The sequence below is a fragment of the Bufo gargarizans genome, chromosome 4 (genome assembly GCF_014858855.1).
Source record: "Bufo gargarizans isolate SCDJY-AF-19 chromosome 4, ASM1485885v1, whole genome shotgun sequence".
Lineage (NCBI taxonomy): Eukaryota > Metazoa > Chordata > Amphibia > Anura > Bufonidae > Bufo > Bufo gargarizans.
The window spans coordinates 318499086-318527029 of record NC_058083.1 but is presented as its reverse complement, the minus strand read 5'-3'; the positions used below and the strand labels follow the sequence as shown (position 1 = coordinate 318527029).

General features: G+C 47.4%; 1 protein-coding gene across 1 annotated transcript in view; it reads left to right on the top strand.

Annotated features, from left to right (window-relative positions):
- The window catches only part of LOC122935403 (MFS-type transporter SLC18B1-like), a 97008-nt gene that overhangs the window by 18793 nt on the left and 50271 nt on the right, over positions 1–27944 (top strand). The window contains exons 3-7 of the mRNA XM_044291174.1: positions 1935–2098; positions 15442–15537; positions 16800–16873; positions 19459–19606; positions 21133–21289. Coding sequence (XP_044147109.1) covers positions 1935–2098; positions 15442–15537; positions 16800–16873; positions 19459–19606; positions 21133–21289 — 639 coding nt within the window. The remainder of the gene's footprint in view (positions 1–1934; positions 2099–15441; positions 15538–16799; positions 16874–19458; positions 19607–21132; positions 21290–27944) is intronic.

The following is a 27944-nucleotide window of genomic DNA, read 5'->3' as shown; positions in this document are numbered from 1 at the left end:
TAAGTTTTAATAGTAGGGTGCAAAATTGGATAAAAAAAATAAATTTCAATTTGAAGGAAACCTAGTGTTTGTCAGTGTGGCTGTCTCAGCTTATGACTGGAGAAGCAGCAGAGGGAGGGACTCCTTGGCTCTTCGCTTCAGAACTGGCATGCTCAGCTCCAGGTCCAACTATACACTGCGCCATGGGTCACGACTAGAAAAAAAAGAAGAAATTGCCAGCAAACTCCCCCCCAAAAAAAAAAAAATACTAAGGAAAGTTTTTTTTTTTAATTCACCCAATGGTTGCAATATTTCAGCTCAGCGTTAGGCCATGTTCACATTTCCATTTGACATCCATGAAATATCAGTCAGTGTTTCATCTGTGAAGATGTCCGTGTTTGGTCTGTGTGTCTGTTCCTTGCCGTCCGTGTGTTGACCGTACTCTATTGACAATGCTCAGCTGAATAATAATTTCCAAAGCATCTCCTATCAGAAAATGCGGAAAGCATGTGTCAGTGAATCAGACCTTAGAGCCTTTCTTAAGCCTAAAAGGCTCCAATTTATCATATAACACATTCACTTTAGGTAGTATGTGGGTTGAGCTGTGTTCACATTTGCATTGTAGGCTGTGTTTGTAGACTTGATCGGTGTATTATAGCGCTGCATGCAGTTTTTTAAAAGTTTTTTTTTACTGTTACAGTGATAGTCACTGCTGCAAAATCCATCACACCCCTTTGTAAGTGAATGGGTTCCATCAGTCAGGTATTCTTACTATGTCACAGTTTCCTTTCATAATGGAAGTCACGACTGCTGGGTACAGAGTCTAAGACCAAGTTCACACTTGCATTAGTTCTTTCGTACCAGGTTTCCAGTCTTTGACAGCACAGCTTTAGAACACTGTCCAGTGTGTGACAAAAAACAGATATTAGGCCTCATGCACACAACTGTATGTTTCATCTGTGTGCTAGCCACATTTTTTTTCCATTATGCAAGACTTTGTTTTTCGTTCTGCATAACGGAAACCAGACGGATCCGTTATGCTTGGCCATAGACTACTATTATGACGGATCAAAATAGAATGCCTCTTAAAGGCTTCTGTTTTATATTCCAACATAGAAATCTGTTATATTCTGTTATAACGGAATCCATAATGGGATTACTCCACTGCCCAAATGCCGAACCCAAACCTGTAAAGTTCGGGTTAGCTCATCCCTAAAAAAGACCCAGTCATATCTATGGGGCCATTCACACATCCATAATTTTTGAGAATCCTTCTGGCCTAGTGGCAATTCAACAAATTATACAACACTTCCCATTATTGTCTGTATTGCAAATGAGGATATTCCTTACTATTGATAGGAGTGAGAAGCAGAATGCACACGGATGATAGCCGTATTTAGGATATATGTCCACAATACTTTTTCAGGCCAAGAAATCGGCATGTGGAATTCATGACAGAAATCTGAGGCTGATCTTTGAAATTCCACCGCTCTGCTGCAATGTCATATTTGCCACCCAGTGATGCTGTGTAGCTTTAGAAACATGACACACTATGCTATCTAGTATAAAACAAAACTAAAATCTGATACATTAGAAGTCAATGGCATTCGGAAGGATTTATTTCAAAATAGGTTTCTATCATATTCACCATGGACAAGCCGAGCCTTGCATGGCCAATATTTTAGTTTATTATATGGGACAAAAAATATATCCATGTGGTTGAAAACTATATTTTCTGGGTCATTTATTATTATTTTTTATTAGCATACCCTACAACATTGTCTGCCACTTTGTATACATTTACTTTAATGGGATAAAAAACAGAGCATGCAAGACTACATAAAAGCCTGGATTACACGTGCCTCATATATTCAATGAATATATATCCCCACCATTTCCATATTAGCCCTTAATGCGTTGTGCTTACTTTTTAATGGTTTTTGTGTTATTTTCAGGTAACATCATGTCTGAGACTATGGAGATCATGCTGGAAAATAACACCAACAACCGTGGCAGAAGACTATCCAGGCAGCAAGCCCTAATAATGATTTCGGCTGCCTCTCTGAACTTTTGCTCCATGCTGTGTTACTCCATTTTGGGACCCTTCTTTCCTCAAGAGGTATTCTATAAACATTATCCATGTTTCTACTCTTTTAGTTTGTGGGGTTCCAGGCACACTTTTCTTATGTAGTCTAGAAATTAGAAAACACATTTTCTAGTGGTTAGAGGGGTTGTCCTATTACAACAACTTTATCACCTTTTGAGAGCAGAGGCCTTTGTTCCCTCATTTGAATGGAGCAGTAGACGTGCTCATTAGTGTGCTCAAGTAGAACACCTCATGATGCTTGGGTGCTCTACCTAGCACCCGAGCACAATGGAAATCAATGGGAGAACCCAAGCATTAAACCAGGCACTCCCTGCTCTGAAGAGGGGAAGGTGTCTGGTTCACATGAAAAGGTCTGAAATTGATGGAAACCCCACTGAAATGGTTCGGGAACAGCATGGGGAGGATGTCTGGATGCATCTTGGACTCCCAGGTCGCTGCTGGGAACGATGTTGTCCAAGTTGTGGTCGTGGCAACCAAGTACGTGTCTGTCCTACCTGAGCTACCCTACCCCTAAGCGGTCAGAGTTGTGCCGTGACCGTGTCGTGGAGGGACGCCTGAAAGAGGGCATCCCCTTTTGAGAGTAACAGGAGAAAAGGGTGGGTGGGAGGGAGGACTCTGCACTACGTACGTTTGTGGGAGGGCGCCGGCCGTTGAAGTAGGTGGCCAAGCCCCTCCCACAAATACAGGCCAATGAATCGGCCTTACACTTGTGGTCGTGGCAACCAAGTACGTGTCTGTCCTACCTGAGCTACCCTACCCCTAAGCGGTCAGAGTTGTGCCGTGACCGTGTCGTGGAGGGACGCCTGAAAGAGGGCAAAAGACATATTGGTAGGCAGAAATGTTTTATTGCAAAGACGTTACAAAGCTAAAGTTTGAAAGGCTGCCGACATTTCGGTTTCAGGGTGTGGTATGTAACGGTTGAAACAAGACGAGTGCCAATGCCCCAGTTTCTGAATGACATGCGCAGGCACTCGGTTCTTGGAGGCTGCGGATGCCGCGCCTATGCGGAACGAATGGCCCGAAATGGTGGCAGGGTCGCCGCCCGTGCTGGCCACTAGTGACCTAACGTGGGATATGAACTGCTGGGTGGTGAGCGGCACCACCCCGAAGGGTAACAGAGGACTGTTCGGTCCGGCCCCGGACAAGGCGGACCGTAACCGACGAAGCACCGTGACGGGACACCATTGATGTGCTGTGGGAAAGTAGGATATCTGGACAGGGGGTCCCAACTGGGAGGTCTTAGACGTCTTGAGCAGCAATGTGAACCCGTCGGAGTTCTGGACCAGTTGGCTGACCGTGAGGAAATTGTCGCTGCCTGGTGAACAGGTGAACTCCCCAGGTCTCAGGAAGCCGTAGAAGGCCAAGTAGATGGCGGATTTAAGTACCAGGCTGGCCAAAACCCCGAAAGGATTACCGTCCAAGGCATCAGACAGTTTGCGGAAAAGAGGGTCGGTGACCGGCTGCCTGCGTACTTGGCTTTGAGGCCCGCACTTGCTCAAACCCTTGAGGGCGGCTTTGACAGTGTGTAAGGTGAACACTGATGCTAGCTCGGGGTGGCCAAGAGAGAGAAAGTGTTGCACTCCCGCCAGGTATGACCTCACTGTAGCGTGGGAGAGCTTGCGTACAGAGTGGCAATACCCGATGAACGCCAGGATGTACTCTGGAAAACTGGAGTCCTCCTGAGGACATTCTCCTCGAAACTTGCAGAACGTCTTCCACCCGGTGTTGTACGCCCTGGTCGTGTTAGGCGAGAGGGAATGGCGTATTAGAGCGTGGGCCGTCCCAAGGTGGTCGGCTACACTAGCCTTAAGGACTCGAGAGGAGGGATGGTGGCGCCTGTCGCATCTGCCTCTGGCATTATCTGGAAGAAACGGGAGAAGTTAGCCCTCGACAAGGCGTCAGCAGCCCCGTTCTGCGCACCTGGCACATGCGCACTAAAAATATGAAAGTGGTGTTGCAGGGAGAGCTGCACTAACCGTCTGAGAAAACACATGACTTGGCTAGATTTCGACAGTCCACTATTGAGAATGTCCACTACGGCTGTGTTGTCAGTCACGAACAGAACAGAACAGACTGACGTGCCCAAAACTTGCCCCAAATGTGGGCGGCTACCACAATGGGGTACAGCTCGAACAGCGCCGAGGTCTGGAGGAAGCCTGGGATTTGTCCCACCTCGGCAGGCCATGCGTCTGCCACCCAGTGGGTGCCGAAAATGGCGGCAAACCCTGAGCCCGCAGCTGCATCTGAAAAGACTGTAGGCGACTGACACGACAGCTCGGGTACAAATAAGGAGACCCCGTTCCACTGGCTCAGGAAATGATCCCACATGTGGAGGTCCGCTAGGGCTTGACTGTCCAAGCACACCGGGCTGTCCTGTTCTGGGGCGGAACTCAAGAGCGCGAGTAGGCGGGATATGAAAGCTCTGCCCTGTGGGATGATGCGCATGGCAAAGTTCAACATGCCCAGAAGAGACTGAAGGTCCGCCTTAGTGACCACGGTCGTGACTGCGAACCTGTGAATGACTCCTCTAATCCTTGTTAACTTGTCCGCCGGCAATCTAGCTAGCATGCGCTGGGAATCTAATTCGATGCCAAGAAAGGTGATGACTGTGGCCGGGCCTTCTACTTTCTTGGGGGACACCGGGACATCTAATTGGGAAAAGCACCTGAGTAACTTGCCCAGCCCTAGGGGGAGTGCCCCTGGCCTCTCAATCAGCAGGAAGTCATCCAGGTAGTGGATGACAAATTCACAGAGGACTACGTGTTCCAGGACCCAGTGGAGTGCCTGAGCCAACTGATCGAAGAGCCAGGGGCTACTCTTGGAACCGAAGGTGAGCTTAGTGGAGAAATAGTACAGGCCTTTCCACTTGATGCCGTGCCACTGCCAGAGGGCTGGCATGATGGGAAGCAGCTTGAAGGCATCCGATATGTCGGCTTTGGACAGCCAGGACCCTGGGCCCGTTTTCATGATGATAGCGATAGCCTGGTCTATCGAGGCATATCTCATGCCCACTTCCTCCGAAGGAATGAGGGAGTTGAGGCTGGGGACCTGGGAGCCGTGTGGGGCCGACAAGTCGATGATGAGTCTCTCCTTCCCGCTGAACTTGCCTGTGACTACCCCCACGGGACTGACTCTCCAGCGTTGAAAAGGGGGCACACCAAAGGGACCGATTAAGAACCCCTTGCTCAACTCGGCTTCTATCAGTGCGTCTACCGAGGCGGGATTTCTTTCGGCTGACTGAAGGTTTTTGCACTCGTGTGTGGACTCTGGAGTCGTGATCAGTCCCGTGTGGAAACCCTTGTGAAATCCTGTCACCAGGAACTGAACAAACCCAGGGTTGTGGTGGCCTTGCAAGAATTCTTGTAGACGGCTGATATTGACCACACTCATGTAGCTTTTTACGGATTTTAATGAGCATGCTACTCGGGGGTGGGCCCTGAAACAATTGGTACAGATATGCAACAACCGGCACTGCCCAAAATTACAAGAGGCGTAATTAAAGTTGTTGCATATCTGTGCCCTTCCAAGCTGAATGATGGGCCGCCCCAGCTTGTCTACTGAGCTGGGGGGCCTGAAGACCTCAAGAGGACCAGCTGCCGAGCTGGAGGGGTAGGACGCCGTGCTGACGGCGGACTTGTCGCACCACTCAACCGAGTGGAAGATAGATTGACAGGCGGAACAGGAGGGAGCCTTCAGACCTGCAAAGTGTCTGCAGAAAAGCTCAGTGTCCAGGTTGGACCAGTCAGTGACGTGCTGAAACTGGGAGAGAGCCGCTGCCGCCTTAGCTGCAAATGAGCAGTGGTAGTCGTAGAATGCGGTTCCTCCATACCTATGACCCAACTCTGTGACCCTGAAGAGATAATGGTCTAGTTCCTCCCTCCTGTCCGGCCTGGCAGTGCAAATGACGTCCCTGAAAAGACTAAATCCCTTAACGAATTCCGGGATGGACAATTTGCGGTTGAGCCGGTGGTCGCGGCTCCTTAGTACCACCGACACTTCTCCACAAGCTATAACCCTGTTATCAGAGAGGTCCCTAGATGCTATGAGTAGAGACGCAAGATTGACATCCCTACCCTCCAGGATGTCCTTCCTGATGTTGAGCGGGACATAGTGGGAGGGAGTCACGTTAGGGACGGACTGGGCAGAACGAATGTCTGCTATGGCGGAGGTGGAGGCGACCGGAACCTCGAGGGAGGAAACTGGTGCGACTGTGCTGCGAGCCTCGATGGACTCCAACCTCGCCTGCATGGATGTGACGGCCGACGTCAGACTGTTTAGCATGACGTGTATCTGAGTCAGCGATGTTTGCATCGTGGTTGCAGGGGGATCATTGGCGCTGGGTGCCAGGGAGTCTCTCCACAGCCGATATAGTTCAGCTTTCCTAGCGGTTGCCGGGAAAGGAACGCCCCGCTTTGTCAACTCCGCCATCAGCCTAGGAATTGTCCAAGCACGTAGGGACGGTGTGCTGCCCCTCTCGGATGTCTGTGCTACGACCTCGTCCACCGACGCGTCGACAATGTCCGAAGCACGTGACATAGCGGCTGTGGAAAGAGTAACGCAACATGACCGACTAGCCTGATGGTCGCTGGCACCCGTGCAGCTGTCTAACCACGTACAGAAAAGTGAACAATTGCCGTGAGGTATGCACACTGAACCAGAAGAGCCGTGAAGGAATGGCCAGGAACCGCCACCCGGGAGTCCATGCAAGGAGACCCGACGTACTTACCAACTGAGAATCCCTATGCACTGACTTCACGGAAGTGAAATGAAATGAAAAATGACCTGTGCGTTGACAAAAAAACACATGAGACCCCAGCCTGAGGCCAACCACTTCCCATCCCCCGACGTGTACCTCACTACCTTGGTAGCCAAGGAAAAATCAATTGAGATCCCACCAACTTCTCTCAGACTAACCACTGTACAGAACCTGGAAAACAACAACGGAACAAATGCAAAAGAACCAGTCAATGCGTGAGGCTCAATACCAGGACGTGTACGTGAGGGGAGGTATGGTGACTGGTGGGAGAGGGTGTTTTTTTTTTTTTCTTCTCTGCATTGCGTTGATGATGGAAAAACCCCTACCTATCTAGGCGGCACGGCGGCCCGTGCCAGACTTTAATGTGGGCGGGGAGCGAGCCGTTGCCTGCACCGCCGTGCTCCATGGTAACCGCGTGGGGAACGCGGAGTTCCCTGGTACCAAGAACCACGTGGGGATGGATATTGGCAACGGCTGACAATCCCTGCAAACATGAGACGAGTGCCACGTGGAGAGCTGACGCATGTCCCTGACAGGGTGCTCAGTGCGGGGCCCTCTCTGTCCCTGGGTGGCGCCGTCCGCCGGCTGAGCACTTCTGCCGCGTGGGGAGCAGCGCAGCCCTCAGGCATGGGTCGGCCCAGGGGGGCCCCTGGCGACGAGGGCCCCATCTTGCCGAGGCTAAGCGTGCCGTGTGGGGGGCCTCACCGGTCCCTGATGGGGCGCCCAGTGCGGGGGTGCCCCCCTTACTCCACGGGGGGCCGCCTCCCGCCGGCTGGGCACCTCCACCGCGTGGGGAAACGGAGCTGCCCCCTGGCATAGGGGGGAGGCCTAATCAGACATGCCTACCCCCTTCTGTGTGAGACGTGCCACGTGGGGGGCGCACCACTCCCTGATGGGGTGCCCAGTGCGGGGGTGCCCCCCTACTCCACGAGGGGCCGCCCCCCGCCGGCTGGGCATCTCCACCGCGTGGGGAGAAAAATGCGCCCCCTGACAATTGGGGAAGTGTATGTGTCGCCGATCCACAGCTGTCTGCGCTGCCCACCAGGTGAGGGAGCGAGGCAGCGCAGGCTGTGTACCGGCCGAGAAGAGGGGGGCGGGAGCGGGCGGGGAGTTTGGCCCTCATGTGACCACTGGCTCCGCCCCCCGCCGGAGAGCGGTGCCGAGCACGAGCCTGGGCGGTGGAGGAGGGGGGTGCCGTAAGCGTGGCTCCATCCCCCCCCCCCCCAGAGGCTGACGAGGTGCCGCATGTAGAAACGGGCAGGAGGGGTGAACCAGACGCAGCGTATGGCGGCCCCTACATACCAAAGGGCCGACCACCGCACTCCTGCCTGCACTTACCCGATCCACCAACAGGACTGCCAGGTACGAGCGCACGCTTCCAAGGACTCTGCACTACGTACGTTTGTGGGAGGGCGCCGGCCGTTGAAGTAGGTGGCCAAGCCCCTCCCACAAATACAGGCCAATGAATCGGCCTTACACTAGTACTCCAATTTTACAGACTGACAATAATATGCACAAAACCGAAGATATAATCCATTTTAGAGGAAAAATTGTTAGGAAACATTCTTTCCTATGTATTTACTTGTATATAAAGTGCTGCCAAAAAGGAAGAGGCACTCCGATACAACCTGTATATCACTCATAAAGCCTATGCACTAAGTGAAAGGGCTGCCAAACATTACAAGAAAACAGCACTCCAATACACCCTTTTCTACACACAAAGGAGGGCATCATACACACCCTTGAAAAATTATGATTGATGGCCTGCTGGTGACCCTCAAAAACATAAGAAGCAAAGGCCTGCTGGTGACCCTCTAAAACATTATGGGCAAGGGCCTGCTGCTGATCTGACCATCTAAAACATTAGATGTGAGGGTCTGCTGCTGAGCTGACCATATAAAACATTAGGGGCGAGGGCCTGCTGCTGAGCTGACCGTCTAAAACATTAGGGGCGAGGGCCTGCTGCTGATCTGTCCATTGAGAAAATTATGGGCAAGGGCTTGCTGCTGACTATCTAAAACATTAGGGGTGAGGGCCTGCTGCTGAACTACCATCTAAAACAATTAGGGGTGAGGGTCTGCTGCTGAACAGACTCTCTAAAACGTTAGGGGTGAGTGCCTGCTGCTAAGCTGACCATCGAAACATTTTTGATTGAGGGTCTGCTGGTGAGCCGACTCTCTAAAACATGAGCGGCGAGTGCCTGCTGCTGATCGGACCATGGAAAAAATTATGGGCAAGGGCCTGCTGCTGAGCTGACCATCGAAAAAATTATGATTGAGGGTCTGCTGCTGAGCTGACTCTCTAAAACATTAGGGGCGAGTGCCTGCTGCTGATCTGACCATGGAAAAAATTATGGGCGAGGACCTGCTGCTGAGCTGACCATCGAAAAAATTATGGTTGAGGGCTTGCTGCTGAGCTGACCCTCTAAAACGTTAGGAGCGAGGGCAGCCTAATAAGCATGTGTCACGGTCATATTGGTGTTGACCGTCACGCGGTTGCCGTGCAGACTGGTTGCCAGGGGCAACGTGTAGTTTTCGGATTGCACGTGCACTTCACCTTTAAGGTGTGCCTCCCTGCTGTTTGGTGAGCAAGGAGTTAATAGTGTCACGGTCATATTGGTGTTTGACCGTGACGCGGTTGCCGTGCAGGCTGGTTGCCAGGGGCAACGTGTAGTTTGTGGTTTGCACATGAACTTCCCCTTTAAGGTGTGCCTCCCTGCTGTTTGGTGAGCAAGGGGTTAATCTTCTGGCTAGTGGGGATTAAGGTGTTTCCTGAGTGTGGCCGCAAGCTTGATATAAACCTGTGGCTTGCTGGCTGGGTGCAGTTGCACTACAGCCTTGCTTGGTGTTGGAGCTTTGCTCCTTGCCTGGGTTTTCCAGCCCAGTCCTTGAGGGCCACCTTATGGAACATAAATTGTTCTCCCTTATGTACCCTCCATGTACTTTTACCCTCACTTGTTGTATGTGTTGTGTGTGTTTATGTTCTGGGTGTGTTAAGCGTTTTGTTGGTGTTGGTCCCTTCATGTATGCTATACGTCACCCGGTATGTTGATACCTCCATGAGGGGGCTGGTTTCCTGGAGGGGTTAACCATTACTCTGTATGCAATGCTGTCTAGGGCTGCCGTGCTATACCTGTGTGTGTGTGTTGTCTGTACGGCGTCCTGTTTGTTGTGTGGGCACCTGTACTTATGCTCGGGTTCCAGTCGTGGTGGCAGCGGCAGGTTAGTGAGTTTTCCGGTGTTCTTACCTGCCGAACCAGATGCTGCATATGGTCTTTTCCCTTCCACCTATTACTAGGCAGCTGGAGACTCCGGTTCACCTGAGTCCCTGAGGAACCGGTTGTCTCCTATTCCTAACCCCTATGCCAGGGACCGTCAGGGTCAGCAGGATCCAGGTTCCAGGGCATGAGCCCTCCTACCTTCAGGGTTTGATCATGCGGTCAGGAGATCAGGGTCAGGATTAGGGCGGCTGTAGGTTGTGGCCTGCTCCCTTCATTGTTGTCTGGCCTAGTAACTACGGTGGGGGTTTCCCCCACTCCCCATCATGACAGCATGTTCATATGATGGAGGAGGAAGGAGGATGACGAGAAAAGGAAGATTTAACCATTTACCCTTTTTGTGGTGGAAGGGGTGCATGAACAGCTTGGACACCCAATAATTGTATGGCACAGATGGATTATTGAGGACCCAGACATGGTCTGCTACATACCCCTTCACCATCTCCCAAAATTTTTCCCTCCTTGTGACAGTAGGCCGCTCATCGGGGTGAGGGTGCTGGCGGAGTGTCATGAAACTGTCCCAGGGCTTGGAGAATGTTGCCCTGCCTCTGTTGGAACTGCTATGTGTTCCCCTCATCTCCCCTCCTTGGTTGCCCAAGGTACTATGTACTCTGCTGCCAGCGTTGTCAGCTGGAAATTTTTAGAGCAATTTTTCCACAAGGACCTTCTGGTATTGCACCATTTTGCTAGTCCTCTCCACCACAGGAATGAGAGATGAGAAGTTCTCTTTGTAGTGGGGGTCGAAAAGTGTTGGCCAAAATGCGTACAACACGAGGGTCACGGGAAAGGCAGCATAAGATACAGTCAGCCATGTGTGACAGAGTCCAACAGACAAGACTTCGCTGTCCTCATCAGGAGGATGACTCTCAATCTCCTCATCCTCTTCTTCTGCCCATCCACGCTGAACAGATGGAATAAACCTGCTATGGGTACTACCCTCTGTAGCGGAGGCAACCATCTTCTGATCCTCCTCCTCCTCCTCATCATCCAATTTGCTTTGAGAAGACAAAATGAGGGTGGTCTGGCTATCACCCTGTTTACAGTCGTCCCCCATTTCCACCTCTTCCACATGCAAAGCATCCGCCTTCATTGTGAGCAGCGAGTGTTTCAGTAGACACAGAAGTGGGATGGTTACGCTGATAATAGCGGCATCGCTGCTCACCATCTGTGTTGATTCCTCAAAGTTGCGTAAAACCTCACAGAGCTCAGACATCCATGCCCACTTGTCGTTTGTGAAGAGTGGATGCTGACTGGAAAGGCGACAACCATGTTGCAGTTAGTAGTCCACTACTGCCCTTGCTGCTCACAAAGCCTGGCCAACACGTGGAACGTGGAGTTCCAGCATGTGCTCACGTCGCACAACAGTCGGTGAGATGGTAATGCCTGGTTGTAGGTTGAATGTCGAGAGCCACAGCTCAGTCTAGTCCCTTATACCCTGCCACAGCTCTGCGGCGGTGTGCTGTTTGTCACCTAAGCAAATAAGTTTCAGCATGGCCCGTTGCTGCTTCCCAACTGCAGTGCTACACTGCTCCCAGCTACTGACTGATGGCTGACTGGTACTGCAAGATGAGAATTCAGAGGTGGAAGTGGAGGAGGAGGAGAAGGGGGGGGGGGTTGCAGCCACTAATGTAGGTAGTGACAGAAATCCTGATGGAAGTAGGGCCCGCAATCCTTGGCATCGGTAGCACCTGCTACAACTCGCTCTCGGCCTCCACAAAGGTCACCTTGTGTTCCGTCAGGGAAATGTAGTGTCCTTGGCCAAAAGCACTTGTCCATGTGTTAGTCGTTAAATGGACCTTCCCAATAACAGCGTTGGTCATGGAATGGGTGATGTTACAGGACACATGCTGGTGTAAGGCGGGCACGGCACATCGGGAAAAATAGTGGCGGCTTGGAACTGAGTAACGAGGGACGGCCACCGCCATCAAGCTGCGGGAAAGCCTCTGTGTCCACAAGCCTAAATGGCAACTTTTCCAGGGCAAGCAATTTGGAAAGCAGCGCATTTAGTGCTATGGCGTGTGGCTGGGTATTTGCGCTTTTGTTCCAAGGCCTGAGGTATGGACATGTGTACCCTGCACTGGGACACAGAAGTGGATGTGCTAGCTGATGGTGCTTGCGAAGGTCCAGGTGCAAGGCGGGATGCATCCGGGCCTGCCTCTTGGACAGGGGATTGGCCAGCACGTAACACAGGGGAAGAGGAGGTAGGGGTGTGACCCGCTGACATTGATTGTGGGCATTCGGCCCACCTATTAGAGTGCTTTAATGCCATGTGGCGGATTATGCTGGTGGTGGTGAGGTTGCTAGTGTTCATGCCCCTGCTAATTTTGGTACGGCACAGGTTGCAAATGACAATTCTCTTATCGTCCGCACTTTCCTCAAAAAAGCTATCCCTTGGCAAGGGAGATTGCAGCAAGGGGGTGTTCCACAGAACAGTTGCGGGCCTGTTTGGTGTGGCCCGCCTTCTCCCTTTTGCCGCCCCACTGCATCTTCTAGCCTGTTTTGGTGCTGTGGATCCCTCCCCCTCTGTACTGCTGTCCTTGCTCGGCTTGCCACCTTTTCAGGTTGGGTCAGTGATTTCATCGTCCACCACCTCCTCTTCCACTTCCTCACTCTGTTCGTCCTCCTGACTTGTTGACCCCACTTATTGACAACTGTGTCTAATCCTCAACATGAACCTCTTGAGACACTAATTGCATTGACTTATTGTCAACTGTGTCTCATCATTATCATCCACCTTGTGAAACACTATTTGCCGTTCCCCACCGTCATCTTTTTATGACTGTGGATGCAGTTTGGGAATCAGGGCCCAGGATCTTCTTATGTCCCTCTTCAAGCGGCCTTGGTGAGAGGGCCAAATCAAGGAATGGCACTGAAAAGAGCTCCTCGGAATATCCGAGTGTGGGATCACTTGTTTGCCAAGACTCTCCATGGTGGGAGGAAGGAGGATCAGGGTGAGGATTCTGTTGACCAGACTCTTGGCTACTGAGACTGGACTTCGTGGAAGACAAACCGACTAGAAGCATTATCTGCTGCAATCCAACTGACCACCTGGTCGCACTGGTGTGACTTCGATAGTGGTGTCCTGTGCTGCCCTGCAAACTGGGACATGAAGGTAGGTATCGTGGATGAGTGCGTTTTTCTTGTGCTCTGGCAGCAGGCACAGTTTAACTGCGAACAGGGCCACGGCCTCTGCGTGCACAATCAGCAGCACGGCCACTTACCCGTCCCTTACTGCTCGCCTTGCACATAATAAATGGCATATATGCTTGCAAGTATGTCACACGTACAGTTGCACAGGTGTTGTAAGTGTATGCACAAATAAATTAGACTGAATGTCTCTGATATTTAGGATGGGCAAACGTTATACAGGAGATGAGACACCAAAAAAGCTCTCTAGGACGTAACATTCCTTAGATATTCTCAAAATATGACTTGCATTAGCCAATACAAGCCTGCAAGTCTTTCTCTTCATATCCCGGCTGCCATACACACAGTCACATGTCCCTTATCAGCCAATAGAAGCTCGCAGGCCCCACATACACAAAGTTTTACTCCAAGTTTCCATAACAACCCAGCCATTTTTCTTCACTGCTGTAGGTCAGCTTTAGGCTAGGGCTACAGGACAACAATAAGGGTACTTTCACACTTGCGGCAGAATGATCCGGCGAGCAGTTCTATCGCCTGAATCTGCATGCATGCAAATGGACAGCATTTCTAGACGGATCCGGGTGCGGATCCGTCTCACAAATGCATTGCAAGAAGGCATCCGTGTGTCCATTTGTCATACAAACGGATCCGTTTCTATTTTTTCTCACATTTCTAAAGGTCTACGCATGCGCAGAACGGAAGGATGGATCCGGCATTGCGGTATTTTTAATGCCGGATCCAGCACTAATAGATGCCTGCATTTAGGCAAGTGTTCTGTTTTTTGGGCCGGAAATAGAACTGCAGCATGCTGCGGTATTATCTCCGTCCTGAACGGTCAAAAAGACCGAACTGAAGGCATCCTGATGCATCCTGAACGGATTGCTCTCCATTCAGAATGCATGGGGATAAAACTGATATTTTTTTTTCCGGTATAGAGCCCATAGGATGGAACTCTATGCCGGAAAAGAAAAACGCTAGTGGAGGTCACTGTTAGAGGGGTGGGCACTGTGGAGGTCACTGTTAAAGGGGCAGGCACTGTGAAAGTCACTGTTAAAGGGGCTGTAAAGGTCACTGTTATGGGGGCTACTGTCGATATCTTTTAATAACACACACAAACATTAAATGAAATAGATGAAATATACCCGTGCAAAGCCAGATCCTTCTGCTAGTAGGTTATAAAATGCACCATTATTTGCATTGAATGAAGAATGTCAGTGAATTTAATGAGGATTAAGGAGGAGAATCTGCAAAATGTTCATTAAATTCTGAACATGTGAACTTTAGAGTATGTTCATGATCACCTGTCTGAAGAGCTCCAGTGAGCGTTGTGGTCTTCTCACAGTTAACCAATCTGTACATTGTATGATGGCTGTGCTTGATATTGCAGCTTAGGCCCATTCACTTAAATGGGACTGAGCTGCAACTAGACCATATGACCGATGAACATGACCTCCCCGGCGTGGGAAGAGGCTGCAGTCCTCAGGATACGTCATCAATATATGAATCTCGGAAACCTCCCTTAACATTGGGCAGGCCAGTATGTTTTTTTCTTATTTTTGATTAAGACTTAAGAGTCGTAATAAACACCAATCTTCAATTCCCCCCAAAAGTTCTTAACTTTGACTAGTTGCAAATATACGTCATATAATATAACCTTGAGAGATGCACAATTGTATTTTATATCATCTGCCACTTTATTCAAACTTTAGCTACATGCTATTACAAAAATATTCAGATGGTCTGAAATATGTAGAATGTTTTTTATATTTTTAGACAACACTTTTAAGAAGCAGAGTTTAGCAAAATAAAAGTTTATATTCTCACTACTCCTGATAAAAACAGCTCTACAAAAGGTATGTTTGTACCGCTGTCATCAGCCGCTGCCTAGTGCAGTCAGCAGTTTAGTATAGTCAAAACTGCTGACAGACTCCATTTAATTGAATATGTCGCTTTTAAAGAGTCCTGTTCTTTAAAGGTATGATGAGAGGAATTATTAACACCGTCCTGTCTTCTCAGGGATTACATTTTGACAAGAATAAGCTGAGTAATAATGATATAGTCTTCTAAGTTTTAGTTCTATTGTCCTCCTAAGTAAAACAAGGAAAAAGTGCAGAAATATTAATACATTGGTTCCTTCTGAATTTTTTTTTATTTCTGTGCTTTTTTTTATTATAGGCAGTGAAGAAAGGTGTCAGTGACACAATGATCGGCTTCATATTTGGCAGCTTTGCATTGTGCAATTTTTTAAGCTCACTAATACTAGGAAAATATGTAAGTCTGTTTTCCCATCTTCAACTAATGTCTGTTATTTGTGTGCTTTCTTTTTGTTATACTATATTAGTATTTTACTGCTGTAAAGTTATTTTGTGCTATTCTTTTCTGAAAAACCATAGCTTAAAGGGGTTTTGATAATCAAAGGGGCTATCCAAGATCACCTGATAGCAATGGGATATATAAACTGAAGATAAAATCCTACTCACCTTTCAAATGTTCTGCCGATCTCGTTGTGTAGCTCCAGTTCCCACTTCTCTGATCCCCATTATACTTGCAGTGGTAATGTGCTGTTCATTGTTCATTTGCCCACTGCAAACAGGTGAGTGTGGGTTTGTTCTTTATCTCATACAGCCCACTGCCCTGTGACACTTTTTAAAAACATCTTGGAAAAATCCTTTAAGTGGCTTATAATAAAAATAAAAATGCAATGTATTGATTTGTTTCAGTCAAGATGGTGGCACCAGGTAGGGTTTAGTGGGTGTAGTAGGTGGGTTCTGGACCACCCACTGGTCCCTTGCATGCACATTTGCACATTGTTTTCAAACTAGACTTTCTCAGTGATTGGACTTCTGTCCAGGGACTGAAAAGTTTGTCTGCACAATTGTCCACTACCCGGCACCAGATTCAATTTAATAGGCAGAAAGGAGCTGACAGATTCCTTTTAAATGAACATTATTTCACATAAAGAAATTATTTTTGGCTCTAGTATTGTTGTTCAATGCTGGGAACGTATCCCCATGAAGTCATTCCAACAATTATTCCTAATAGACCAGGTGCTTGCAGGTATATCATTTTCACAGGATCATTTCTAGTTTAACATAGTATAAGATATAAATTATCAAGAGATTACTATTATAATAACAGCATGAAAGACGTGGAACCTAATCACTGGTTTTGGTAATCTATTCCTAGTAGGATCTAATTTCATCCACACTACCCAGGAGTGCCAGAGGTTGCTGATCTCTGTCCTAGTAATATGCTATCAGTTTCTGAGATGAGACAAACCCTTTATTACGGTATATGTAATGTGCATATGAATGTGCACTGTTTGCTACATGCATATGTAAATTTTCTCTTTAGCAGTTGTCTATCCCTCAGATTGTAAAGAGGCACAACCTTACTGTGACTATAGGTAAACATGACCCTGTGCAAGGTACGGCAATTCATAGCAAACCCACCCATATACCTGGACTTCTATTTTGTATTAAACACAATATTTCTGTTGAAAATAAATGTACAAATATATTTTTATATTCCAGCTTGTTCAAATTGGAGCAAAGTTTATGTTTGTAGCTGGTTTAGCCACATCTGGAGTTGCCACAATTCTTTTTGGGTACGTTTCAATTCATCCACTGAAATATGCGTCAACATAAGAGCCAGGTTAAGGATTGCGGGACGACTACACAGCTAGTTTGATGGGGCCCTCCAACAGAGTCAAATAATGCATAGATGACTTTAGAATGTCCTTGTTAGGCCTCATGCACACGACCATTGTGTGCATCCGTGGCGGTTGTGCCGTTTTCCGTTTTTTTTCGCTGACCCATTGACTTTCAATGGGTCCGTGAAAAAATCGAAAAATGCACTGTTTGGCAGCCGCATCCGTGATCCGTGTTTCCAGGCCGTGAAAAAAATATGACCTGTCCTATTTTTTTCACGGACCCATTCAATTCAATAGGTCAGTGAAAAATCACGGATGCACACAAGATTGTCATCCGCATCCGTGATCCGTGTCCATGTCCGTTTTTTCCTATCATTTCAATGGCAAACTTGACTTAGATTTTTATTTATTTTTTCATGTCCATGGATCCTCCAAAAATCAAGGAAGACCCACAGACGAAAAAACGGTCACGGATCACGGACCTACGGACCCCGTTTTTGCGGACCTTAAAAAAAAAACGGTCGTGTGCATGAGGCCTTTATCAAAGATACATTAGTCATTGGTATGTGGCAGCTGTTTATCCCTGCAATGAACCTGCATGACTGACCACTGTATTTCTTTTGAGTAGTAGTTCTAAATGATGGGGCATCAGAACTCCATACAAGGAGAAAGGAGCTTTGGAAAGTTGTAATACACTGTATATTAGTAAAGGATGCAATAATTTCCCCTTCTGAAGGGAATGGTTGGTGAAGGACCCTAGACACTTGTCCCTTTTGTCCTCCCAATAATCTGGCTGGTTGTGCCTTTTATGTTATTGTCCATCACTGTGTTTTGCGTAATTGAACAGCAAAACCTTTGTATCGGGTTAGGTTTTCTATAGTTGATTTACCGGTAATACTAAGATACAGGAATAAGATAGGCTTAACAAAGCTTATGTGAATAAAAAGTTTACTAACCATTGATAAAATACAAGAGATATACTGTGTGTGTGTGTGTGTGTGTATATATATATATATATATATATATATATATATATATACACAGTGGATATAAAAAGTCTACACACCCCTGTTAAAATGTCAGGTTGTGCTGTAAAAGAAATGAGACAAAGATAAATCATTTCAGAACTTTTTCCACCTTTAATGTGACCCATAAACTGTACCACTCAATTGAAAAACAAACTGAAATATTCTAGGTGCAGGGAAGAAAACAAAAACCAGCAAAAATAATGTGGTTGCATAAGTGTGCATAACTGGGGATGTAGCTGTGTTCAGAATTAAGCAATCACATTCAAAATCATGTTAAATAGGAGTCAGCATACACCTGCCATCATTTAAAGTGCCTCTGATTAACCCCAAAAAAGTTCAGCTGCTCTAGTTGGTCTTTCCTGTAATTGTCTTAGTCACATCCCACAGCAAAAGCCATGGTCCACAGAGAGCTTCCAAAGCATCAGAGGGATCTCATTGTTAAAAGGTATCAGTCAGAAGAAGGGGACAAAAGAATTTCCAAGGCATTAGATATACCATGGAACACAGTGAAGACAGTTATGTGACAGTTTATAGGTCACATTAAAAGTGAAAAAAGTTCTGAAATTATTTATCTTTGTCTAATTTTTTTTACAGCACAGAAACCTGACATTTTAACAGGGGTGTGTAGACTTTTTATATCCACTGTATATATAGACATCACATACAGAGTAAAAGTAAGTAAGGTTGTTTTCACGTTGACCTATTGACTAAAATGGGATCCGGCGGTGATTGGACTGCTTTCCCGCATAAAAGCCAGGTTTTGGCTGGATATATTTCATTGCATGCAGCAGTTTATGTTCATCTGGCAGCCTACATTTATGCTGGGTCAGTTTGCCAGATAATCTCTAATGGAGATGTGAATGTAGCCTATCGATCACTTAACCTGCAACAGTGGGGGAGCCCCTGTAGTATAAGACGCCCAATGGTAGTATAAGAGAGAGATAGTCACAAAATATCATATTAGTCAATCACTGCCATTAGTGGAGCTGAAGCCGTTGTTACATGCATAAAATTTTTCTAGCTTCCTGGCCACCCCAAGCTCCTGCTAAAAGTCTCCATTGTGCATTACACATGTATGATGATCTCAGCCCTTAGGTATGTATCTTGAGAACAATAGAGGCGTGTATCTATCTGCTCATTAGCTCTCTACATTAAAAGGTAACAATTAAAATGAAAGAACCAGTAGTGCACTGTTTATTCATCAGTCCCTGTAAGATGAATGGACTTTGATGGGCCATCACTAGCTGATCAGCAGGGGTGTGGCATGCTTCAGTAGAAGTAACGCTGCAGGGAGGAGTGCTGTCCACTACAATGTTGACAGTGCAGTTTAGTTCTGGTGATGGAGCTACACAGACCAGTTAACCAACAGAGGTGTCGGGTGCTAGACCCCCTCCAATCAGCTACTGATGGCCTATCCTGAGAATAGGCCATCACTTTAAAAAGTTGGAGAACCATTTTAATATAAAAATGTATCACAATAGGTTGATTTCTACTTTTTTAAAATAATTTCAGATTGCTCGACAAAGTAACTGACGGAACAATATTCATAGCATTGTGCCTTTTGTTGAGATGCGTGGATGCTGTGGGATTTGGTGCTTCAACAACGGCATCATTTTCTGTTATGGCGAAGACATTCCCTAACAATATGGCCACTGTATTTGTAAGTCAGATGGATTACAACATGATACATGAAGATAACTATCTGTGTGTTTTCTTGTGTGTTTGTTACTTAAAATGTCCATACATTTTAGATAACTTATTCAGCCAACAGCTATTCCTTGCAATTCCTCTTTATATACATCCTTGCTTGGCTAGGCCAAGTGTGCCTTTGTTAAAATCAGGTGAGGGTAGAAAGCCACTGTCAGACTTATCTCCCTTAAGAGCACGTTAATATCAACAGCCCAATCCTTTTCCTCCCCTACGTGTTCGGTTAGGGGGAAGGCGGATAAAGGGACAACCTTATACACATTAAATGGTTGTCTAATCCTGCCAAAATTGTTAGGTTTGATCAACATTAATCCATACTTACCAACTTTTAGCAGTTGGCAAGTGTGAGATGACTGAGCATGCGAAGCATGTGCACCATGGACATTCCCCTTTCCCAAGCCCCAGCCATTTCCCCTGAAGATTATCCCCCTTTTTTTTATTATCCCTGTTTTTATGATGTGACACACCCCTTCAGCCCATGTGCAGCCACCAAGGCTGCATCTACTGATGGAGCATCCTGACACCATATACATACAGTTAGACCTCATGGAGGGCTGTTTTCCAGGAGTCCTCCACAAGCTGTGTGGGAGATTTGCCAGCTCTTTCTGGAGATCTGGAGGTCTCCACTTTTTTGGGGAGCCTCCGGACTTTCTAGATTGGCATGCATGAAATTAATCTAATAAATATATCCAGCTTTGCAACTAAGTGACAACGTTCCCAAAGAAAAGGATTGGGATAATGAGCCCTAGCCATCAATACTCTACATAACTGACTTTAAAGGGTTTCTACCACTTCGTTTGCCCCTATTTAGCTTTCAGACACTAGCGATCCGCTAGTGTCTGCTGTACCAAACAATCCTAATCTAACAGTTTTTTGTCCAGCCGTTTTGCTAAAAAAAGAACTTTTATGGATATGCTAATGAGCCTCTAGGTGGAGATGTCTGAGCAGGCAGCGGTCAGACATTCACTGTGCCTGCGCCGATTACAGACGTGCATGGCGCAGGCGCGAGATTTCGTACGGCTGGAACAGAGGGAGGATCGGATTCCATCAGAGATGGGCGTGCTGGAGGGAAGCGCTGGGCGGCATTATGTGAAGGTAGACGGAGCCTCTAGGTGCTGAAAAGACGCCCGCATAGCACCTAGAGGCTCATTAGCATATCCATTCGTGTCTGAAAGCTAAATAGGGGCAAATGAAGTGGTAGAAACCCTTTAAAATACAGCTTCATTACGGCCATATGAAATAATGCCTTTCTTTGCCCTTTCATTTTTTGTATATTTCATACTTCTGTAAAATTATTTAGTTTCTGAATATAGGTCTAGTAGGTTATATGGCCTTTTGTGTGATGATAGGTGCTTCCAGTAGGGTCACTAATGTAAGTACAGTAGACATGGGGTGCTGCAGTCTAATTTGATGTGTAGTTGCTGAATAGTTTCTGAAAGTTGCTGAATAATGAATGCTTTTCTTCTATCTATTGCACAGGGCTCTCTTGAAATTTTCACTGGGCTGGGTCTTGTTTTGGGTCCTCCAGTCGGTGGAATTCTCTATGAAACATTTGGATACGAAGTTCCATTTATTACAATTGGCTGTCTTATCTTGTTAATGGTCCCACTCAATATCTTTGCCTTGCCAAAATATGGTATGCACAAATATTTTATTATAAGAAATTATTTTTATTTCCTCAAGACCTTAAAGTTGTCATCAGCTGAAAAAATGAAGATGATATTATAGTTAAAGGGAGTCTGTCACCACAATTTGCCCTTATAGACCACTTACATAGCACTATAGCATAACTATAGATCAGTCAAATGGTACCTTTGTCTTTTTGTTTGGATGTTCACCAGGGGCACAAACGGAGTTTTGTTCATATGTAAATGAGGGCTCACAAGTGCCCAGGGGCGGCGTTTGGGCTGTAAGTGCCCAGGCCACTCTTCCTTCTTCTCAAATAACCCCTCCCCAGCCTGTTGCTTTGCCCGCCCTGTAAGCCTCTTACGTCATCCAGCGTACTGCCGATATCCTGCCAGTGCATGCACACTGTGATGACCATTGGGGGCAGCAGCATCATTCCATGCAGTGTGCATGCTCGGACATATCGGCCAGTACACTGGATGATGTAAGAGGCTTACAGGGCGGGCCAAGCAACAGGCTGGGGAGGGGTTATGTGAGAAGAAGGAAGAGCGGACTGGGCACTTACAGCCCAAACGCCGCCCCTGGGCACTTGCGAGCCCTCATTTACATATGACTAATACTCAGTTTTTGCTTCCGGTGAACATCCAAACAAAAAGACAAAGGTACCGTTTGACTAATCTATAGTGATGCTACAGTGCCATGTAAGTGGTCTATAAGGGCAAATTGTGGTGACAGACTCCCTTTAAGTTAGGAGCAGATCTATTGCATTGACAGTGAAGTTCAGGAAAGGACCAGCATGCTGTGAATGGGCTGCATGCCGATATTCTAGGCACATGAGCTGCCAAACTGATAGCATTGAATGAATACCATTGCATTGTAATAACTGGTCTGGGTTGTGATGTTATCTAATACATGCTGGAATAGTTTTCAGGACCTCCTGATTGCTGCATTAGCAGATCATTTGATTACTGTACTGATACATAGCTTTCTCTCCTCGGCTTGACACTGTCAAGCAGGTGAATATATGACAGAATTGCATATACTTTTAAAGAGATACAGTCTGGTAGCCTGGTACACTTTCAGCAAGCCCCTGAGGAGCCAGTGCAGAGGAGGGGAGTGGTAGTGGCTCTGGTGAGGTGTTGTGTCATGGTGTACCGGGCAATGGGCCCCTATCCAGAGGAAGGGGGGAGTATACTTATTTAAAATATAACTTTTAATGTATTCTAGAAGTGACAGATTAAAAAGACTCACTAAACGGTAAAGACATACAGACACAGAAAGGAGCAACTTAATGGTACTCTGCTGGTTTAGATAAAAAATTCTGCTCTGTCAATGAAGACGCGAACAGTCTTACCAGACCCTTGGTAGATGATGGGTGAGGTTCCTTAATGACAGGAGGCAGGAAACACTGGGTGTATGCCAGGCAGGAAAGAGGTGCTTCTGCTGTGTAGTCGGGTAGATCAGACAGTAGGAATGGTCCCATATAACCCTATCAAGGTGAAGATCTACTCAGAGCACTCGCCTTGGAAAAGCCGACCCCGTCCGGTAGCCTGTCCCTATAGTGGACCTGTACCCTAGAGCTACAAAGAATATACCAGTGATAGATGGATGATGATACTTCCAGTGGTCTCCCGACGTGGCACGTTTCTGACCGTGACTTCTTCAGTGGAACGACTGCAGGAGGTAACAGTGTAGCCGCAGGTTTCTGACCTTAGGCTAATTGGACACTGAGGAAAAGGAACAAGCTGTAAAGGCCTGTATTCTGCTTAACCCAGGATGGGATGCAGTGTGGCGCAGGAGGGGTAGTCCTGTGCAAGACGGTCTGGGGGATATAGTAATCCCAAACACAAGGAACCCTTATGGTTGGGGGTAACAGTATAGTAGACCAGCCGCAATTGTGTGCCTCAGTAGTGAGTTTAAATGGACGCGCTCCATCTCCGTCGCCCCTCCCTCCCAGTGACGTCATCGACGCGCGATGCCACCCAGGAGCGCCGCCGTCCGCCCGGTCATGTGACCCAAGCACCAGGAGAACCTGAAGCTAGTCACCGCACACAGGGCAGTGGGCGGACGCAGCCAGTGACGCCATACGCCGGCGACACCACGTGGAAAGGGTGGGATCGCGGCAGGGGGTGGGCAGGACTATGGTGATCACTCAGCCAATGTTTAAGTGGTCTGGTTATCACATGGGGCACAAAGTTTATGCGTCTCCTTGGTAACTTAGAAGATAACAATGAAGCCTAGAAACGGCTAGTGGCATTTGATGCAGAGTTGACTGGTACAGAACGGGATGCAGATAATGCTAGAGATCTTGTTAGCTGGGCCACACGAAGTCAGATATATATGTGGGGGTGCGCTTGTATAGTGAACAGGGATACCAAGTAGGATTAACCAGGGATCTCTGTGAGGATTGAGGATGCACTATATGGCGCAACCCCAGTACAGCATGGTCTGTAGTCAAATTACAACTGCACCAACCCCAGGGGAATTGTGCCTAGAGTGGCACATGTATATATTCAGACTCAGACATATATGCAAATACAGGAGGGGCGAGGGGAAGGTTTTGCACTATGTGCACGTGCACTGTAATGCACACAGGCGATTTGGAAGTCATAGCCATCAGTGCACGTGCAAGTGCAACACACCTCCCCAGGGGACCATCAGGGAAAGCACGATTATAGACCCGGCATTATGATAGATGTAAATGTATTTTTTCTTCCTTTGTTTAGAGGAAGCAGGCAAAGTTTAGCCTTTCGTTCATGCCGCCTGGTGCTGCAGTTTTCAGATAAAAAATCCAGCATGCTTTACGTTGGAGTAGGCTCTCATCCCAGTCCCCCCCTCTTGGTGGGGGTTTCACAAGGTCGATGCCCATGAACTTAAACCGGGCCTTGCCATAATGATTGGTGTGCACATGTTTGGACACAGGGGTGTCCCTCTTATGTGTGACATCTCCCATGTACTCACCAATCCTCCTCCGAAATTCCCTTATGGTTTTTATTCCCTTAGGTCAGCTGCCTGAGCCACAAAATCTTTCTTGTCTGAGCAATTTCTGCGCAGACGAAGAGACTGCCCTCTTGGTATCCCCCTCCTGAGTGGGAGAGGGTGACTGCTCTCCCATCTCAGGAGAGAGTTAGTCGCATTGGATTTCCTGTGAATCGAGGTGTCTAGTTCTCCCCTGGCGTTCTTGGTAATTTTGATATCCAAGAATGGTAGGCTAGTTTTATGTGTCTCGTATGTGAACTTCATGCCTATCTCGTTTTGATTCAATCGGGACACGAACGACTAAAAACGAGAGGGGCTGCCATTCCAGGTGATGAAAATGTCATCAATATAACGCGCCCACAGCCCAATTCTGGATAGATCATCCAGATTCCTTTCCCTGAATACCAGGGTCTCCTCCCACCAGCCCAGGAATAAATTAGCGTACGACGGGGCACATGGGCTCCCCATCGCGGTACCCCTGAGCTGGTGGTAGATTTTGTTATCAAAGGAGAAAAAATTCCTGTTGAGGGTAAATTCCAGGATCCGGATGATGAATTGGCTGTGGGCGCGGTATTGACACCCTCTCGATTTCAGGAAAATCTCAACCACCGCCAATCCTAACTGGTGTGGTATAGAGGAATATAAGGCCTCTACGTCAATGCTTGATAGCAAGCATTCATTCTCAAGGCATAGACCCTCCAATTGTTTGAGGAGGTCCGTAGTATCCCTGAGATGAGAAGGTAACGTAGAGACAAAAGGCGCTAGGACACGGTCGATGTAGATCCCCAGATTTTGATTCAAATTGTCTACCCCTGACACTATTGGCCTCCCTCTTAAAGGGGATGTCCCCTTGTGAACCTTGGGGAGACAGTAGAATGTGGCTCTATGGGGGAATTGAGGTAATAGAAATGCATACTCCTCCACCGAGATGACTCTGGAGCCTTTGGCCTCATCAAGGATGGATTTTAGTTCACGTTTGTATACGTCAGTGGGGTCCCTTTCCAAGATCTCGTAGGTCTCTTTATCGGATAACAGGTTCCTACACATGTCCCTATATTGCCCAGAGTCCATGACCACAATGTTACCCCCTTTGTCAGCCGGTTTGATGACGATTTGGGGGTCATTGGCGAGGGAGGAAATCGCGGTGGTCATGGACTCTGTGCAATTGGAGTGGTGCGAAGAGATCTGAAGATTTTCTAGGTCATTGGTGACCGTATTTAAGAAGACATCTATACAAGAGACTTCATTGGAACTGGGTGGCATCTTGCGGCTTTTACATTTAGGGTCTGTAAAGGGGCCAAGGCCTGAAGCTGAGTTGTCCATCGTGGATAATGAATTCAGTAGTTGGACATCTGCTAACATCTCCACAGGAATACCCAGCTCAAGGCACTGCCGTCTGTCAATATATTTAAAATGCTTGTGCCACCTTAGTTTCCGAATAAATAGATTCAGGTCCTTAATGGCAGTGAACCTATCAAACTTAGGGGTAGTCACAAAGGAAAGTCCCAGTTCAAGGGCTGTAGTCTCGCCTTGGGAAAGGGGACGTGAGGACAGATTTATGACCTCTGGTCCTGTGGTGGATTTGGCGGTAGTGCTGTGCAGCTGCGGAGTGGGTAGTCCAGAGTCTGGTTGAGTTGTCCTAAAAAACGAGTGTCTCGTCCTCTATATGAGCCCTTGGGTCGACCTCTTTTAGAAGTGCCCCTGTTAGGTTGTTTATTTGTTTTGGGGCCTGTCTCTCTCTCTGAGTCTGAGTAATCTGTTTCAGTTGATGATCTTTCAGAGTTACTGGGTCTGTTGTCCCTTTTCACGTTACTCAGGGAGGAGTAAATGCGGTTTTCCTTGAAGTCAGAGAGGTCTCGTATAAACTGGCGGTGCTTTCTTTCTTTGAGGTGGTACTGGTACTTCTCCAGGGTCAGTTGTAGCTGTTTTTCCCTGTTGGAGAATTCTGTCTCCTGTGAGAAGGTCTGCACCACCTCAATTTGTTCAGTCAGCTTCAGGTTAAGAGTAGTCAGTGTATTTCTCTCTTCCTCCACCAGTAGTCTCATCAATCTGAGGGAGCTGCTGGTTGCCTCCTGTTCCCACTTGGTCAAAAACCCCGGGTTACGTGACCGAGCTGATGGAAGAAGAGATATACGAAGACCTCGTGGGACTATACAGTTTTTTATATAATTGTCAAGACTCTGGACTTCCCACCATGACGTGATTTGCTCTGTGTAGACCTGTGTCAGGTCAGTGAAAGCAGTATGAAAAGAGGGAAGGCATTTTTTTGGGTGGAATAATTTCTCAGAAAATATATCCTTGGCTTCGTGTAACCAATGGTCTGCATCAAAACCTGTTGCCAGGAACCCTGCCATGCCACAGTAGAGGAGGATAAGCAAAGATTGATAAGAGCACTGAATCAATGCAGGCTTTAAAAAACACTCAGGCAATGGGCCCCTATCCAGAGGAAGGGGGGAGTATACTTATTTAAAATATAACTTTTAATGTATTCTAGAAGTGACAGATTAAAAAGACTCACTAAACGGTAAAGACATACAGACATGGAAAGGACCAACTTAATGGTACCCTGCTGGTTTAGATAAAAAATTCTGCTCCGTCAATGAAGACGCGAACAGTCTTACCAGACCCTTGGTAGATGATGGGTGAGGTTCTTTGATGACAGGAGGCAGGAAACACTGGGTGTATGCCAGGCCACCCAGTTCCAATGAAGTCTCTTGTATAGATGTCTTCTTAAATACGGTCACCAATTACCTAGAAAATCTTCAGATCTCTTCGCACCACTCCAATTGCACAGAGTCCATGACCACCGCGATTTCCTCCCTCGCCAATGACCCCCAAATCGTCATCAAACCGGCTGACAAAGGGGGTAACATTGTGGTCATGGACTCTGGGCAATATAGGGACATGTGTAGGAACCTGTTATCCGATAAAGAGACCTACGAGATCTTGGAAAGGGACCCCACTGACGTATACAAACGTGAACTAAAATCCATCCTTGATGAGGCCAAAGGCTCCAGAGTCATCTCGGTGGAGGAGTATGCATTTCTATTACCTCAATTCCCCCATAGAGTCACATTCTACTGTCTCCCCAAGGTTCACAAGGGGACATCCCCTTTAAGAGGGAGGCCAATAGTGTCAGGGGTAGACAATTTGAATCAAAATCTGGGGATCTACATCGACTGTGTCCTAGCGCCTTTTGTCTCTACGTTACCTTCTCATCTCAGGGATACTACGGACCTCCTCAAACAATTGGAGGGTCTATGCCTTGAGAATGAATGCTTGCTATCAAGCATTGACGTAGAGGCCTTATATTCCTCTATACCACACCAGTTAGGATTGGCGGCGGTTGAGTTATTCCTGAAATCGAGAGGGTGTCAATACCGCGCACACAGCAAATTCATCATCCGAATCCTGGAATTTACCCTCAACAGGAATTTTTTCTCCTTTGATAACAAAATCTACCACCAGCTCAGGGGTACCGCGATGGGAGCCCATGGGCCCCGTCGTACGCTAATTTATTCCTGGGCTGGTGGGAGGAGACCCTGGTATTCGGGGAAAGGAATCTGGATGATCTATCCAGAATTGGGCTGTGGGCGCGTTATATTGATGACATTTTCATCACCTGGAATGGCAGCCCCTCTCGTTTTTAGTCGTTCGTGTCCCGATTGAATCAAAACGAGATAGGC